Raw genomic sequence first — 18,412 nt, 5'->3', positions numbered from 1 at the left:
TAACACAAAGAAACGAATATTCTTAATCAAAGATTATTTGTTTAAAAAATTTATTTTTTAATTTTAAAATATTTAAGCTTATTGTTATCTCAGAAAATAAGTCAACTATTCTGTTAGAGTAGTGTTTTCACAAGAAAGTTTACCTATTTGAGATAATAAAAACCAATGATTTCTCAAATAGATCTCTGTTGAATAGCTTTATCTAGATAACACACAATTCAATCAGTTTAAGGGCTTTCAATCATATCAACAGATATTCAATCCAGCAAAGATGTAAAAAACTTCATTACTGTATCTTTTTTTCTTGGAGCAGATGTGATATGTGTTCTTTTCATGTTTACTATATATTTCCTATTCACATGAAGAATCCCTCAAGTTATAAAATAATTCATAAAATTATTTGTTAATGCATAATTAAAAAATAAGAAATTCATCAGTATCTATACTGATGAATTTCTTAAATGTTAAAAATAAAAAAATATTATATAAATAAGAAAATATAATTTGAATTAACTGAATGGAATGTAATCTTAATTTATATTTTAATTAGAACAATATAAATTACTACCACACATATGCTAGTATGTTTCCATAACAAATACTTTATTTATTTTATTAAAATAAAACTTCTCTCTTATAATCCAAAAATAGAAACTGTGAAATTGTTTGCAGCAAATTAGATGTTCTATTGTATTTAATACATATTAACTAAAAGTGTAATTATTTAAATTTGTAATTTCATTCTATTCGTCTGTAATTGAATGTTAATTCAAATTCTGCATTTCTAATGCCTCTTATAAAATATGCCTGAAGATACCAAAACCAGGATTAAGAGAAAATGTTTAAAGTATAAATCTTAAAAATAAAATTCTTAAGTATAAATTAAAGTTATCTTATTTCATAACACTAATTACTTTTATACTTATTTAAAATACTGACACACTCTAGAGTGCTCAGAAATTTAAATTTTTCAATTACATATCCTTTGTTAAAGAAAATTCTTTTTTTCCATCAGCAAAGAAATTATTTTTAATTATAATAGAAATAATTTATTATGTACAAAAATGAAAGAAATAAGTTAAAAAATAAATTATTAACATGGAAATTTTTCAAATTTTTTTTCACAATTTTTCACGTTTAGTATCTTAAGTAAATAAAATATGAATTACTCAAAAACTAAAAATTAAATGTTTATATAATTTAAAAAGAAAGTTGTAAAACAATATGTGTATATATATTAATAGATAGATTAATTATAAAATGAGTACTGCAATAATGTAAAAGAATTACTTAAATATTGACTTTAACTTTTAAAAGTAATATCATAAAGCTAAAAAATATAATCACATTAATTATTAAACAGCTTTTCTAAAGAATACACAAAACAAACAGAATTAGATAGCAAATAATATTTTCATATTTAAAATTTCACTTCTAAGTAAATTTTGAAAAAAATGTTAACAATACAGTTTTAAATAAAATTTAATACGTAATATAAAACTTAATATAACAGATTTTATTTACATTATTACAAAACAAAGTTTACTTCAAACAAATACTCATATTAATGCATTAAAAGCTTAAATATTTAAAAAATAACCATTTAATAATTACATTTCTCCACATTTAATAATTTATAACATAGGAAAAGATAAAGAAACAACTCAATGAACAATAAACAAATGAAATATCAAAAAATAATAATGCCATTAATATTGAAATCTAATAATATTAAAATTTCATTATTATTAAAATAAAATACAAAAATATGGTCTGAAATTTTTAATCATTTGATGACGAACTTCTCAGGAAAAATGTTAGTATAATTCATATACAGTATTATTAATTAAAATATTTTTCAACTTCAGAAAATGCACCTTTCTTATAGAAGTCTTATAGTTGATTTATTAAATATTTCCAGTCAGAATAATTTTCTCTTCAGAATTTAAAATTACTAATATAAAACTTTTAAAATTAATACTTAATCAAAAAAATATTAAAAATATCAAATTTAATTTAAAAGATGTCTTACACCTAAAAGAAGTTAAGATTTGTGAGGAGAAATCTATTCTCATATTGAAAATATTTATTAATTAATTAATGCATTTTTATTCATTATTTGAATGACTTTTAATATTGTAGTATTGTGACTTTTAATAAATTATGTATGTATGTTTACTAGAAATTTATTTTTCATCCTAAGAAAAACATACTAAAATAGATAATACTATTTACTTTATACACAAATTTATCATATTTACACATCATAATAAAATGTTTTATAAATTTGAAAATTAGTTAGTACATAAAAATTATAAAATTTAGTTTATATAAATTAGTTTTCAAAAGATTGCAAAAAAATGATAAATTATTGTAACTAAAATAAATATAATAAATGTTGAGTTAAATAATATATTTGAAAAATTGAAAATTAATTATTTTCAATTTTTATTTTCAATTTTCAAAACAATCTTTATTTTTAAAAAATAAAAACAATGTAAACTTACATAGAAAATATTGTGTAAAATATCTGAAATTTTCTCATATATTCATTTTTAATGAATAACAATTCATTATATAATTATATAATCAAATAGGATGAAAATTCTGTTTTAATAGAGATTTATAAATATAATGACAAAAATTCTTTTAAAGATAAAAGTCTTAAATACTGAATATATACTCAGCATTTTTATCGTCAATATACTACTTATTTATTTAGATAAATAAACTTTAGTATCTATTAAAACAAAATTTGAAATTTTATAAATTTTGAAGTTTCATTTTATCTATATGATTTAAATTTAGTTAATTTGAATCAATTGAAATATAGCAATTATATACATGCCTATAAATAGTACACAATTCCCAATTTCAAAAAACTATTTTTTTTAATATAACATTTACACAACTTAGTATAACAATTTACCTTTTTCATGAATGATTTTTATCTTTTTTCAAATATTTAATATATTCAAAATGTAAATGTTAAAAAATTCTCATTTTTATTTATTTTCTATTGAAAATTTATATAGGATATTCTTTTCTAAGTAACAATAGACTTTACTATTAAAATAGTTATTAATATTTATTTATTACATTGCACAAAATTGTAAAATTTAAAAAATAAAATAGAATATAAATTTCTGTAAATTAAATAAATAGTAAAGATAATAAAACAAATATTTTCTTATGTGATTTTTAAAATCAAATCATGTTTATCCAGATCCTTCAGTCTAAATTTCCAGATATCTTAATGGGTTTGTATAGTCATTTTTTTAAATTTTACATATTTTGTGAAAAAAATTATTTTTTGAAATGTTTGTGAGATCACTGAAACATTATTTATGACTTTAATATGTATCTATATAAAAATCTCACATTTGCAAGGATAAAAATACCTGCACATACTATTTTTATATACTAAGAAATTATTGTTCTTATTGTTTTGAAGTCAGTAAAGCATGTAAGTTCTTTAAAAAGTATTTTTAGTATGGAATATTTTAGACTTTAATTTCAATACCCCACTAATTTCAATTTATCTGGATTTTTGTTAATCCAGATCAAGTGTGGTCCCATTTGATCTGGATAAATGGGGATTTATTGCAGTAATATAATCATAATATTACCTTATTTGTTCTGATTTCCCCAGTAACTTCATCAATCATGAATTTAGTTCCTTTTTGATTTGGCTGTTGGACAATTGAATACCTAACTTGACCATTATGACCTTTATCTTGATCTGTAGCTTTTACCTAAAAATGAAAGAATATTCCATACTTAATAGGGTAAACAAAAATATTGAAACTAAAAAATCAATAAGAATGTAATAAAAAAAAATTAATACAGTTTTTAAAATGAATTTTTAAAATACAGATAAACAAAAATTGATCTATATGAATTTTATAAGAACTAGATCAATAATTAAATTTTTAAAACATTGATCCTTATAACAAAACAAAAAATTTGATATGTATTGATAAGATTTTATATCAATACAAAATATTACAGATTTTGCTAAGTAAAATAAAACATTTTTAAACTTTTAAAATTAATTAAATATTAAATTATAAATTTATAAATTCTGATTCTGCTCAGCAGAATTTGATTTTTTGAAAATATCTCTTGCCTGTTATACAAATAAAAATCATTATTTATCAGATGAATTCTTTCATATAGATTTTAGAAAGCTTTTCACAAATATTTTAATATAATTTGCCTAATGGAGAATTTATATGTCTGTTTACTCTTAACTAATAAATTGTTAAAATATAGATTGAATGCCATTAACTATTATTTACATCTACTGCAAATTTCATAAATTTTATTAATTATTATAACTTATTATATTTTTCATTAATTATTGCATCATTAAAGAATTTATAAGAAAATATATTAATTCATAAATACAAATTAGAAAGATATTCAATACAATAAAAAATAAATTTGATTTCAATACTACAAATTACTATTATTAAAAACTAAAATATTGAGTACTAAAATGTATAGTTAATGTTTTTCTTTTTAATGATGATTAAATTCATATATGCTTACCAGTAACAAACTATATCTTATTTATTTATTTTATAAATTAAAATTAATAAAAAGCTTAAAATAATTTTTGATTCTAAATAAATTCAATTAAGATATTTATGAAAATGTAATTTCACAGATGAGTGATGGCAGAACTCTACTAGCAATAACAATTAAGTGTGATTGAAATGCAAGCCACATAGCAATTAATCTAATTTAACAACTTCAAGCTCTATGACCAGCTGCAATCATCAACTCTATTATGAAGACTCAATAGAAACAAAAAACTAAGGTTATTAAACTGTTGAAATACTATTAGTTTTCAGTTTTGTATCTGATATTTCACTTATATAAAACTTTAATATTTTGCATATAAAACTGAGAATATATCAATAAACAACTAAGAGTATTTGAGAATCATTTGATTATAATATTTCATTATTATATCAAAATTTTTTCTTTATCATTCTACTAAATAGATAGAATATGTTTTAATAAGAATTCAAAGTACTTCATACCAAAATCAAAAAGCAAAAATAAGGAAAATGCAACTGTCTTTTGGCATTATACAGAGTTAATTGTACAAAATTCACACAAGTAATTTTGACAGTGTATTACTGTTCTCTTCAAGCAAGTAAGTTCTGACATAGAACACAAAAGATTCAAAACTGCTTTGAATCTCTGACAGATGCAATACATGTTATAAATTTGAAAGGATAAAGTATAAACATTTTTTTTAAACATTTAAAACTGAACAAGAATAACATTTTAAATTTTAAATAAATTAAAATAAAGTTTAACTAAATCATGGGTGCTTCTAGGAAGAAGCATGAACCCCCACCAGTAGTCCTCTTCTTGAATTATACATATCTCATGGTTCCAGACTATGCAGAATAAGTTTTATTGCAAGGTCCAAGTATGTACTTAAACTAAAGAATGGGGGTAAAAGATATAATACCTTTGATTATTGCCACTATAAAGGCCATTCCACAAGGAAGTTCAGATCACTCTAGAGGTGGACTGAACTTCCTTGTGGAAATCTACATAGCAGCACATTATTCCATTCCTAAAGCATCTTCTAAAAAGATCCAGATGGTCAAATGATTTTTTCAGTTGTTAGTTGCAGACAAGCATTGGCAATTTGTTATTTGCAAGAACTCAGACTTTCTTACAAGAATAAATCTCTTCCTGGAATAGTTTGGATTGGTTTTGTTAACTAAGGAGCCTTCTTATTTGTTTAAGATGCAAATGGCCTTTAAAAAATAAAAAGGCTCATCAAGCAGCTGTTTAAAAGCTGCGTTACCAGGATCAGCACTACAGTGTACCCAAGACTCTTCTTTCAAGCCAAGATTCATAAGCAAGACTGGTCACTAAGACCATTTGTAAATAAAATGACAAATTCCACTTAGAAAAAGAATCAGCTAAATTATTGTCAACATTGGTCTCTGAGTTTAACTTCTGTTCACACATACAAAAGGAAATTGGACATTTACCACCTTTTTCATACTGCTTCTACATAATCAATATGATCACTTTATATCTTTCTGTTCTCACATTCAAGGAAATCAAGATACCCTACTCCTCAGGAACAACTCTGTACTGTATATCAAGTCTAGCGATTCAGGAAACACTCCACCTAGTAACCCAACATAATTACTTTCAGTTTAATACATTGCTATCTGAAAAAACAAGGCATACCCATAGGATCTGTTTTATTAGCCATCTTAGTAAAGCTTAATATGAGATATAGATGTTTACCACACCCCTTACAACTTGTTATCCTGTTTTCTACATACAGTATGTAGAGAATGCCCTATTAGTCTGGAAGAGTTATAATCCTTTGTACATCATTTATCATGTTGCTATCCCTCAATAGCCATCAAAGAAGAATGTAACAATAACTCTATCCCCTTTTTAGATTGCTCAAACATAGGACCCTCATGGGCCTCAGTTTTGGAGTGTATCATAAATTCAACTTGCTTCCCATGATCATCCCCACCAATTCCTTTCAACCTCCACAATATGAAAACATTCCCATCATCACTGTAATATGTAGGCCCAGAGCCTACATATTACAGTGCGATCAGAGCAGCCGCTCCAGGCGCTAAGTCCTAGGGGGCACCTCAGTGGTAAAGAAAATTAAAGGGTATAAATTAGGGGCAACCAAGGGGGCAACATAATAGGATCTCGCTCCATCCTAAAACTTGCCTCGGGCCGGCACTGTGTAGGCCCTTCTGTACCCCTCCACACAACATCTAGTCAACAAAGAATTAGAGATAGTTAGCATTGTGCTTAGGAATGCAGGTTATACATCAGGAAAATTTGACCACATTAAAGCAAGAGTTACAAAAGCATTATTCCCAATCTCTACCATAGCAGTTAAGTCTGATAGCATATGCACATGGATATCCATCCAAAGTTTTCCTTGGGCATGTAATCTTACACCTCACCCATATCTTTACAAAGCATGGCTTCTTCCTTACCATCAAACCCCAACCTGCATTATGGAAGTTGTTATAAAATGACAAGAACTGCAATTCCATGCTTGAGATGTCAAGAGTCTATAAAATTCCCTTAAAACAAGTTGTCTCTAGTTTTCATATGTAGGGGCAACCTCCAGAATGATTGGAAATAGAATAGCTGAATACCAAGACAATATCCAATATGATAAACATTCTACAGAGTTAGCTAAGACAGTACTAGAACATAATTGCAATCCCCTGTGGGCATAAACTGTGCTATTCCAGCCGTGTAGATCAAAACACTATTTATTTGGGAAACTTTGTATATGCTAACAATATGTGTAACATTCCATTCTTGAACTTTCAGACATGGATTTCATTTTTCAGGGCTGTTAAAAACAATAATAATAGTTAAGTGTTTCCTTTGAGTACTTCTATACCCACAATTGTTGTGGCTAGTAATTAGTTTATAAATAGTGTAACTTATCTTCTTGTACTCCCTAGAATTATTGTTAAAAGTCTTTAAGAATAGTAATAATTTATAAGATTGTAAGATTTATTTAAATTTTTCTTAATGCTGTATATTTAAAATTTTAAAAGTTGCCCTGCCTTTTAAATGTTTAGAACAGAACAAGTTTATATGTTATCCTTTCAAACTTGTAGTATATATCTCTCAGAGATTTAAAGTGGTTTTGAATCTTTTGTTCTATGTCAGAACTTTCTTGCCTGAGGATGACATTAATACACTGTTGAAAGTATGAACGTTTGTTCAATTAAACTCTGTATAATGCCAAAAGACAGTTGCTTGTTCTTTATTTTTCTAATTTTAATAGATATTAAACTAAGTTGTATATAAACATATTTAGAAAGAGAAGTCATTTGATGAAACAGTATGAGCAAAAATAAAAATCACCATTAATAGTATGTAGACATTTTAACTAACAGCCCTCGTGAGAATATAAATTGCTTTGAAATCTGTCGCTAAATTTTACTAGCAATTTAAAAACAATAAAAGATCTGCAAAGCCTATTTCACTAATCCTTATGTTTCCAGAGCTTGATTGATACACGCAAAATGAGTTAAATCTCTGCCTGTAAAACAAAATCGTTTTTTTCTACAAATATTATAAATTATTTTATTTAATTTTAAATNTCACTGGGTATCAGCTTTTGCACTTTGCATCATAATGTTAGTTCAATTGTAGTTTGATCTATTACATCTAGGTAACCTAGAAGTAATAGAAAAAAGACACCATAGTGGGCCATATTAGCTGCATTTACTCTATATTCAAACAGAAAAAGTATAATTAATAAATTTTTTTGTTTTATATGCATGATGTCTTCCAATTAAATTTCAGATATTAAAAAAATAAAATGAAAATATATAAATTAGCATAATTAATGATGCATCTATAAATTCTCATTAATTTTATATATCAGCACAGACAATCACAGAGGATGTTGACTCAAATAAATTCACAATTAAAATAACAATTTACTAGAAATAAAAATACAAGGAACTCTTGTACTATAATGAAATCATTTATACTAAGCAAATCATTTATGCCTTTATACATACTTTATATATTTTGCACAGTTATACAGTATTTAGAATAAAATTTTAAAACTAGTTACTTCCTTTTAAATTAACCCATGGTATGATTCATTGAAATATATTTGAGAAAAGTATAAAAGATTTTCAAGATACATTACTCATAACAATAAGAAAAAGAAAAATTAAGTATGAAGCCAATGTATGTACTGTACTATGCTATGATTAGAATACAAAATGTTAGATATAAATTTTTATATAACTTTTGTGTAATGTCAGAAATCACATTTGTTAAATTATCCAAATTACTAAACAAATTGAATTATTTAGATATCAATAACAAACTATTGGTAGAATGACTGCCATTTCTTCAATAAGTAGTGTAAATAATAGCTTTGACAAGTTCAAGCAATACACTACTGTTGGTGCTATTGCTGTATGTCCTTAACTGGTATCAAGCTACCCCCAAACTTTGTTTTTTAGAATTTCTTGTTTTCATAAATTGCTACTATTTGTTAGTCACTTAGTGTCACTTGTTAGTGAATAGCTGCAAATATTTTTAAGATTGTCCCTTTCCCACTTTATTAATTACATATTATTATTGTATACTATGATAGTCACAAATACAGTAATATGAGAGTATTAAATAACATCACAGAGAACATTTATTACTAAAAATTCCATTTGATTTAAATTAATATTTTTTTAATCTAGTAAATATATATATCCAGATGTAATCATTTGGATATGGAGGAGACATATTTAAATTCAATGATAGTGTCTATTGAAAAAATTCTCAAAAGAAAAAAATAAACTTATTCATTTTATGGATTTCTTTTGCTTCACAATTCTTTATTATTTTATTTGTAAAAACAAGCAGCATATTAATTTCACTAGTCTTAAAACATATGAAATGTTTAGCTTTTCAAGAATATAAGTAAAATTTAGATGTTTTTACATTTTTCAAATACAATATACTATTCAGCTTTTCTCACTTTAGAATTAATTATATAATGAATAAATATGGAAATTATTATCTCCATATCTAATTTCAGATAAACATGCTATCCTCCATACTTATATGATACATATCCTAAATTACAGCTATTCTGAACATAATCAAATAATTTATGCATAGCATCTAAAATCATTTAATAAATTACTAATGAGAACATTATGTCTTTGAATTATTATAATTTCCATTGCAATCATTTTATTTTATATTCTAATACTCAAAAAGTAATTAGTATTTACTACAGCATTTAAAATTTCCTCTTTAAGAAAGTTTCACATTATACACGATGTCTAATATACATGAAATGATAAATTTGCTGCATACGCTGTCAAGCAATGCATTCAATAAAGTAACAAAATAAATTAACCAACCATGCTCGACCTAAATAATGAGTAATTAAGTTATTTAATTTTATGCAGTGTCTAAGAATCAGGCTCTGACAATTTAGGGTCTGTATTTCGGAATCAGCCCCAGGAAGAGACAGCAAAACTTCTGTGCCCCACTCTTAACTACATTTCCTCACATGACCCATTGCAATGACCCAACCAAATTCAACTTCCTATCTTTTTATTTGGAAGATTTTCATTTCCCTCCTCCATACACCACAGTGATATGTCCCATAAAAAGAAGGTAATTTACTTTAAAAGATGGGGTCTTGGGTCTCCTGGGATAAGGGTCTGACTCTGTAGTTAAAGCATGTCCTCCTCCTCTCATCAGGGTTGTTCAGAATATTTGATTTTATATTATTTCCCAGGATAAGAACGGAGCCAATATGCTGAGTCTCAAATGCGTAGCATTCTGCCACCAAAGCCAAACAACAAAAATTCTTCAAGACACAATTCAAGCATCACATCATAAAGTACCTAAATATACAGGTGGGCACATCCACCATGTTTCATCCAAGTATTACTGAGCAGCTCAGTCATAAAAAAAGTATTGTTATTATATTTAGTTGATGTTTACATTCAAACTTTTGCAGGAAAATTTTACTGAAATGAATAAATCTCCACCCAAAATTCTAAATGACCAATTTTTACTTTTGAAAGGTAAGATGATAATTTTTTGATTCAAAAAATAATGTGTGTGACATCCAAGAGTATTCAATAGCTTAAAGTAAAGCTGTTTATACTCAGGGTTTTTAAAACCCTGAATATCAACAGTGATGTTAAAAAACAAACATGAATAGTTTAAGTTAACCACAATTGACATTCGTTTACTTTGTGATCAGACATGTGAAGCTCCACATCAAAGCTACGGGCCCACGCAAGATGAGAGTTTTGTTTAACGAATCGTTTCGTGTCGTGTTTAGTCAAACTGTCTTTCGAACCTAATATAAACTTTTCCTTATTATTTTTTGTTTTTGAAATATTGTTATCGATATTTTTCCTGAAAACAGTCGTTAACTGTTTTCAGGAAAGAGATAGATTCAAAAGAATACACTAGAAAACAGCGCTCAATACAACACAAACTTATAGGAAACACGTGAGTCAACTTGGGACCGAACAATACGGATACGTCATCTCTTCTATTTAGGGGTACTATTACGTCATGGCGTCACGTGACGTATTTGTTTTTTATTTTTTTATTATTTCCCTTCGCATATGTAGATTAAAATGAATATCGGCTCCATTCTTATTGTGGAAAGACTATTGAATGTAAAAATATTCTTTAGAAAAAAACTTTTAAAAATTTACTCTTTATAAAATGCACTTTGATCATTATTTAATATTTTTTATTTTTATATATTAACTCTGATAGAGTGATTTAAATTTACAGAGCGCTAATGATACAAATAGCATTAAAGCAATTATTGCAACTGCTTTAAAATATTTCCCTCTGTGAAAAAAGCCGCCGAACTTCTAAAATGAGATTCGGAAAGCATTCATTTGTTCTTTTTAAAATGAAACATGAATGAATTTATTTTTACAGTATTTTATTTCGTTTTTGAAGAAAACATCATATTTAATTAATTAAGACACACCAAAAAAAAAAAAAATCTTATATTTCGGACAGAAAATAGTTCAATTTATTGAAATATCAAATAAAGGATTCCCAAATACACTTTTATGCGGTTTTGGATGTTCAACAAAATTTCAAATTATGACAAATTTATTGAATCACATTATAATAATAAAAATAATTTTTAATACAACTAATAATTTAAGAATAACACTTGTTTTATTCTTTAATTTAATATATGCATATAGGCTAATAAGACAGTGTAGCTCAATTCATGGATTTCATCTCTTATTATTATAGACTAATTGAAGCAATTGTTATAATATTTATGGAGTTTAAAATATTATTTTTCAATGTTTATAAATTATATAAGAACTCAAAATGAAGAAGAAAAATCAAAAAAATGATCTGATATTTTAGCTAGCAGTTTCTGTTTGAAATAAAGAGTACAGTCTTTATTTTTAAAATTCTGAGTAACAAAAATAGTAATAGTTTTTAAAAAAATAAATTATTTGCTCTTTGAAATGTTATCTGAAAATATATTGATAAACAATTAGTAAATCTTGTAAAAATACAATACAGAAACTCACTAGGTGAATTAATAATAATTACAAAATGTTGGTTACATTGTTTGACTATTTTTGATATTTTCACTCTATTTTCAGATAAATAAAATTAATTTCAAATAAGAGTTTTATGTTATTAAAACAAACCTTCATCAAGGAATCCAAAATATTTTAATTAAAACATTTTTAAGAGTTACTGTTCATAAAGTTTTGTTTTAATTAGGCTATATGATGTTAATATGAATTCATTGTTTACATGTATGGTAAATTTTAATTTTCTAATAAATTTATTTATTTAATGATTTTTTAACATTTATTTATAACAAAATCCTGATTTAAATTTAAAATATTAAGAGATTATTTAAATAATCAAGTCGAATATCAAAAAAATATTAAAGAATGCAATCCAGATTTTTTTTATTTGATAATTACATTTAAAATATTTTTTCTTGCTCAAATATCTTATTTAAGTTAATTCAAAATTTAATTAAACAACTAAAATAACATGCTAAAATAAACATATTTTTTTGTGTTAGCATTACTATCACAATTAAAAATTGTAATATCAAATTTCCTTTTAATACAGATATGTAGAGCATTAAATTAACAATTGATGGACAAAGTGATATATTTTTTGTTTCTAATATTATTATTTTACTAAATTTAATAAAATAATAAACAACATTTAATGAATAAGCTACATGTTTCATTCACAGAAGCCAAAATATTTTATGAGTTAGCATTTTTTTACTCAAGAAAATCAAAGAATCTCAAATTTGAATAATTTTAAAATATTTAAAAGCTATTTAAGTTCCAAACTTTCTTTGTATATGTTTAACAAAGCTTAATAAAGACAGATGTGTTGTTAATGGCCATTAAAATTTGCTTATTTCTGGTGAAAGACTGTGTACTTTATCAAAGGCAAGCATTTGTAACAAGTGAATTGAAAATGCTTGTTCTTTCTTTTAGGTTGTACAGAATCAATATTAATACTACAGACTGGATAGCAGGTATAAATTGTACAGCTGTGCAGTATTTGTGTGTTTATAAAAAAATAAAAACCAGAATCATGGTTCCATGAATATATATAAAAAAGATTCCAGTTTTTTTTTTCTCTAAAACTTTTTATACTTCTTTAGAAAAAGAAGAGAAAAACTTTTGTTTAGACACATATAATTTGTATTTTTAATATGTGTTTCTTGGATGATTGATTAGTTTTAGTGAGTATACAATAACTATCAATACATGTATGCATGTTACTAAAATATCATTATTATTTCTAAACAAAAAATGTGTTTATTTTATCTCAATTTACATATAGCTTATTAGCAGATCAAACAAATTATTTACTTAAATTACAGCCAATGATTTTATAATTAAGCGTATAGATAATAAAATCATTGAAAGATTTATCAAAATCATTTATTAAATAATTACATGATAAAATTTCTTCCTATTATTTCAGATTAGAAGTATGAAAAAATATATATTATAATTTTATCTTTATTTAATGTGGAGAAGAAATAGATAATAAATTTATATTTCAGGTAAATATATTTTTACTAATTATTTATTATTTGTTATTTTATATGAACTTAAAATAGCTACATCCAATATTATCATATTTAAACAAAAAATTATATACATGAAAAGACAGAATATTTATATAGTTAAACAAGTCATTTCTTTATTGAGTTTCCCAATACAAATATTTAATACAAAAGTGAACTACTGAGTTTACCAATCGTTCACTTTTGTAGTAAATATGATTATAAATTCTACACTGATGACAATGATATTTCAGTTTACTAATCATCTAGATTATATCATATTACAATATAATTTATATTTGACATTATTACCACAACAAATTAATATAATCTTAGTTAAGTGTACTATTACATCTGAATTTCAAATAAACATATATTAGTCAATATAATATATATTTACGTGATTTATGATAATATGATAAAATTAGTGGTAAGCTTTTTGATTTAATCTATTACTTATTAAATAAATTATTCTACTTGATAAATTATTAAAATAAGCATTATGATTTATTAATTTAATTATAATTTAAAAAAACAGGAATTTTTTCTTGTAAAAATATTTTAGAAATAAGTTTAAATTTTCCAGAAATAATAGAATCCTTGTATTAAATATATTGCAGATTTTTCAAGATTATTCACAATCTCAAAGGAAATTCTGATTCTTATGTTATTGCAAATTTAAGGATAATTGCATTAATTTAATATTACACACAATTTCTCATTAGCATTTTAATTTTTATTGAAGCTAATATAATTAAAATCAACTTTTGTTTTATGACTTATAAAAGAATAGATGTCATGACCCATAGAATAATTAATGCTAATAAAATTAATAATATTAAATTATAGAGATCAGATAAATTTCTCTACTTTTAAATGCCATAAAATTTGAAAAATCTATGATGTAATATGTAATTTAATTTACATTCATTTTTAAAATAATTTAGAAATATAAAAAATATAGTATTATGTCAATGATATAATGAATATTGGCAGAATTAGCCATTATATATTTTTTTTAATTTATAGAAGAAAACATATATAAATATTGCTTTACGGAACAAAAAATTTATTAACTAACATTTTTTTGAACATTTTTGCACTCATTGTCAGGATACCTTGATGATATATAGAAATGTTTGAAAACATTAAAATATGGTAATATTAATTTTTTGTTCCTGAAAGCAGTTTTTGTTTATATTTTTTTATTTGTGGAACTAATTCAATGTTCTTCAAAATCTTTCATGTTCAAAGAATTAAGAAAGTTTAATAACAATCCACAAAACCTTTTTATAACAGTGTTGTCTCCTTAACAAACTTCACAAACATTTTCGACCTCCACCGAGGTCTTCTTCAGGTGGTGACTAAACGATGTCCCCTCTTGACCGTTGGAACGATACCACCTGAGATGTAAATAATGCGTGTACCACGTTTCACCCCTCCGCATTATTTACATCTCAGGCAGCATCATTCCAATGGTCAAGAGGGGACATCGTTTAGTCACCACCTGAAGAAGACCTCGGTGGAGGTCGAAAACGTTTGTGAAGTTTGTTAAGGAGACAACACTTTTATAAAAAGGTTTTATGGATTGTTATTACGCAATGCAGTTGAATTAAGAAAGTTTAATTATGACTGAAAAAAAAAAAACTCTTAATTTTATAAACAAAAATGGCAAGCTGTTTTTTCTAGTAATCAAAAGTTTATTAAAATCTTTAAGAGTATTTTGTTCTCTAAAGAAAGAATTCTTAAAAGAAATAAGAAAAAAATCAAAAATACCCTTCTTAAGAACTTACTTTTTAAGAAATTACTAATTCAAATATAATTATGAAAATTTTATATTTTAGAAAAGCTAATTTTATTTATTTTGTANTATATAAAAATATATATGTATACAGTATTTATTTTATATTTTTATATGTTGCAATTTAAAAAAAATTATAGATATATTATAAAGATATCATTGACTATTTTGATAAGTGATAAAACATTCACACCAAAGTAACACTTCAACATACTTGTAATGCAAAAATATTTTTGCAAAACTTTAATTTCATGAAAAAATCATATATATATTATATACAGGGCTGGATCATCGCAAAGACAAATGAGACAAATGTCTAGGCCTGGTATTTAGAAGGGCCCGGTCAAACTGTCTATTTTGAAAAACTAAAATTTATTGTTTATATTACATATTTTATTAATAAAAATTTAAGATTTGTTTTAGTTTTTCATATTATTTAGTTTTATTTTATTTATTGTTTTATGTTTTTTGTGTACTCTATTTCTTGTGGGAGAGAGAAGGAGCCCGGCAAGGCCCCAAAGTGGGTTAATCTAGGGCCAAAGTCTAGGGCCCCAAAGTGGGTTAATCCGGCCCTGATTATATATCTTCACAGAACATTTCTAATCTATTGTTATATCATACCGGTTTTTAAAAAATTCATTTATGAAGGTTAACATTATATATAATTTTTAAACATTGTATTATTTTCTTTGATTTTTAATATATAAAAATATTAAAATTTTTCTTGAAAATTTCTTTTAAAAGTTCCAATAATCATAGGATTACAACTAACTACAGATGTATTCATTGAATCAAAGAGATAACTACTATACAGAATAAAAGATTTTGAGAGTTTTTAATACATGCTATAAATATTTGAAATAAAATTAAGAATTTATAATATTTTGCTTTAAAGAAAAAAAACAAAAACATGATATATGTTTATATCATGTTTTTGTTTAAATAGTATAAACAGTTTAATTTTAGCTGGGCTATATCCATATATGAGGCAGAGCACAACTGCCTTAGGTGCCAAGTTGGAAAGTATACTAAAAAGGTGTCATAATGTTTATAGAAATATAAGTACATGGTATGTAGGCTTCTCAGTTGCCAGAATTATTTGGTATGGTCCTGAATTTTAGAATACATATCTTCATTATTTTATTTTAAGAATGATAAAACTTAGATTTTAAATATATACAATATATTATGTACAGTGGAACCTCTCCATAACACTTGTGGGACCAAAAAAACCATTTGCTATAGAGAGATGTCCACCCACAAAAAGTTTTGTGAAAATTACCTTTACATGAAATATCCTGTAAATGTACTATTTTTATTTAGGAGCATATAATATACATACCATGTAAAAAATGGTAAGACAGTATATAACAGTAAGCAATGAATTATAAAAGGGCCAGTATTATTATTTTTTAATTTTGCTTTATTGGTTTGTTTCTACAATTGATTGCAGCAATTTACTTCTCACTATACATAATTAAATTTTGTGCTAACTCTGTACCATGTGTGTTTTCTACTGATGTAAAACTGCTTGAGTTTGTTCACATAGTCCAGGGTCTATCTATTGGTGTATATATAGTAAATGTCATTTTGGCTGTCATTGCCATCATTGTGATCATCATTATCATCTTTATTCTCCCCTCTTGAATTTCAAAATAACTGAAAGATTATTTTTGTATCTTGGCTTGTGCACTCAGTTGGCATGTCAGAATCTATGTTGATGTAATGATGTGCCATGGTTTTAAGTGATGATAAATTCTGTTGTATGTATGACAGTACATGACAACTCAGAAATATCAACTTGGTGACTCAGCAACAAAAATTATTTTGAAGTATATATGGAAGACCTTTAATCCAAAATTGAGAGTAAAGATATAGAATTTTTCAGATAGCTTTCAGACACTATTAGCATTATATCTTTCTTTATCAATGATAATTTCAATCACATTTATAAAACAAATTTTATTAATTTATCAAATTATAACTAAAAATAATAACTAGTATTGCATTAAACATTTGCACTAATATTTTATATAATCATTGCAAATTCTATGCTTGATGTGGACTAGATATAAAGTGGGAAAAGTAATAAGTATCCATGTTTTCTGACATTAATTTTCTGCCTTAATTAAGTATAGATATCTACTTTGGAATGTTTAAAACCATCAGTATGTATATATTTTTAATTTCTCAAAATTTTAAGTTTTATAAATAGAATAAACTCAGCTAATATGGACCAGACTTTCTTTCCTCTGTACTGATTCACCTGCCATCTTTTGGAGAGCAATAGCATGACATATACTTTCATCCCCCTTTCCCCTGTATACTGTAAATGAATGCCACTCAATGAGAACATGGATGAGAGGCTTGATGTTTTTCGTGCCATTGAACTCTTGTTGGTTGTTGATACTGCAGCCCATATAACTGCTGAATGGATAAGTTGCCAAAGATCATAATTTTTTGGTTATTTGCTGTGCTGTTGTTCTTGATTATCCATGCAGTGTCAAAATTACATCTGCTGTTTGATTGGTGCTAAGAATTGGTATTAGAGTCTCAAGCTAGTGCAGGCAATATGGATCTTGGTGGGTATTATCAACAAGTTTTGCACTGCTGTAGTCCATATTACTAGACATGCTTGTGGTATTTCTTTTATTGTTTTTCGATTATTTCTTTCAAAACCAGAAGGAAAGAATAGTGCAACTCTAGTTATTCTGCCTCTACCTGGCTGGTGAGGAATGGATCAGTGTCAAAAGTACCAGTATTGGACACATCTTTGAAATATGTGCTGGTGCAGAAGGAAGAATCTATGAATTTTGTACAAAATAATTTTCTATCTGTTTCTAGAAGTGTCCTTGTAATATGAATTACGTACAGGTAATATGGACCACAGTGGTTCATATTATTACCTGTACCTGTACTGTACATATATACCTTCACTTTTAAGTTTTTTGACATTATGGCTTTTTATGCTGAAA

The 18,412-nt window shown here is 25.3% G+C and overlaps 1 protein-coding gene across 1 annotated transcript in view; it reads right to left on the bottom strand.

The window, feature by feature from the left end:
- The window catches only part of LOC111621850 (neural-cadherin-like), a 330,033-nt gene that overhangs the window by 243,497 nt on the left and 68,124 nt on the right, over nucleotides 1-18,412 (bottom strand). Inside the window, exon 9 of the mRNA XM_023364110.1 lies at nucleotides 3,630-3,755. Coding sequence (XP_023219878.1) covers nucleotides 3,630-3,755 — 126 coding nt within the window. The remainder of the gene's footprint in view (nucleotides 1-3,629; nucleotides 3,756-18,412) is intronic.

This window comes from Centruroides sculpturatus, unplaced genomic scaffold (genome assembly GCF_000671375.1).
Source record: "Centruroides sculpturatus isolate CEXI.00-Female unplaced genomic scaffold, Cexi_2.0 scaffold327, whole genome shotgun sequence".
NCBI lineage: Eukaryota > Metazoa > Arthropoda > Arachnida > Scorpiones > Buthidae > Centruroides > Centruroides sculpturatus.
Note: the sequence above shows the minus strand (reverse complement) of the source record. Positions and strands in the feature narration are given on the sequence as shown.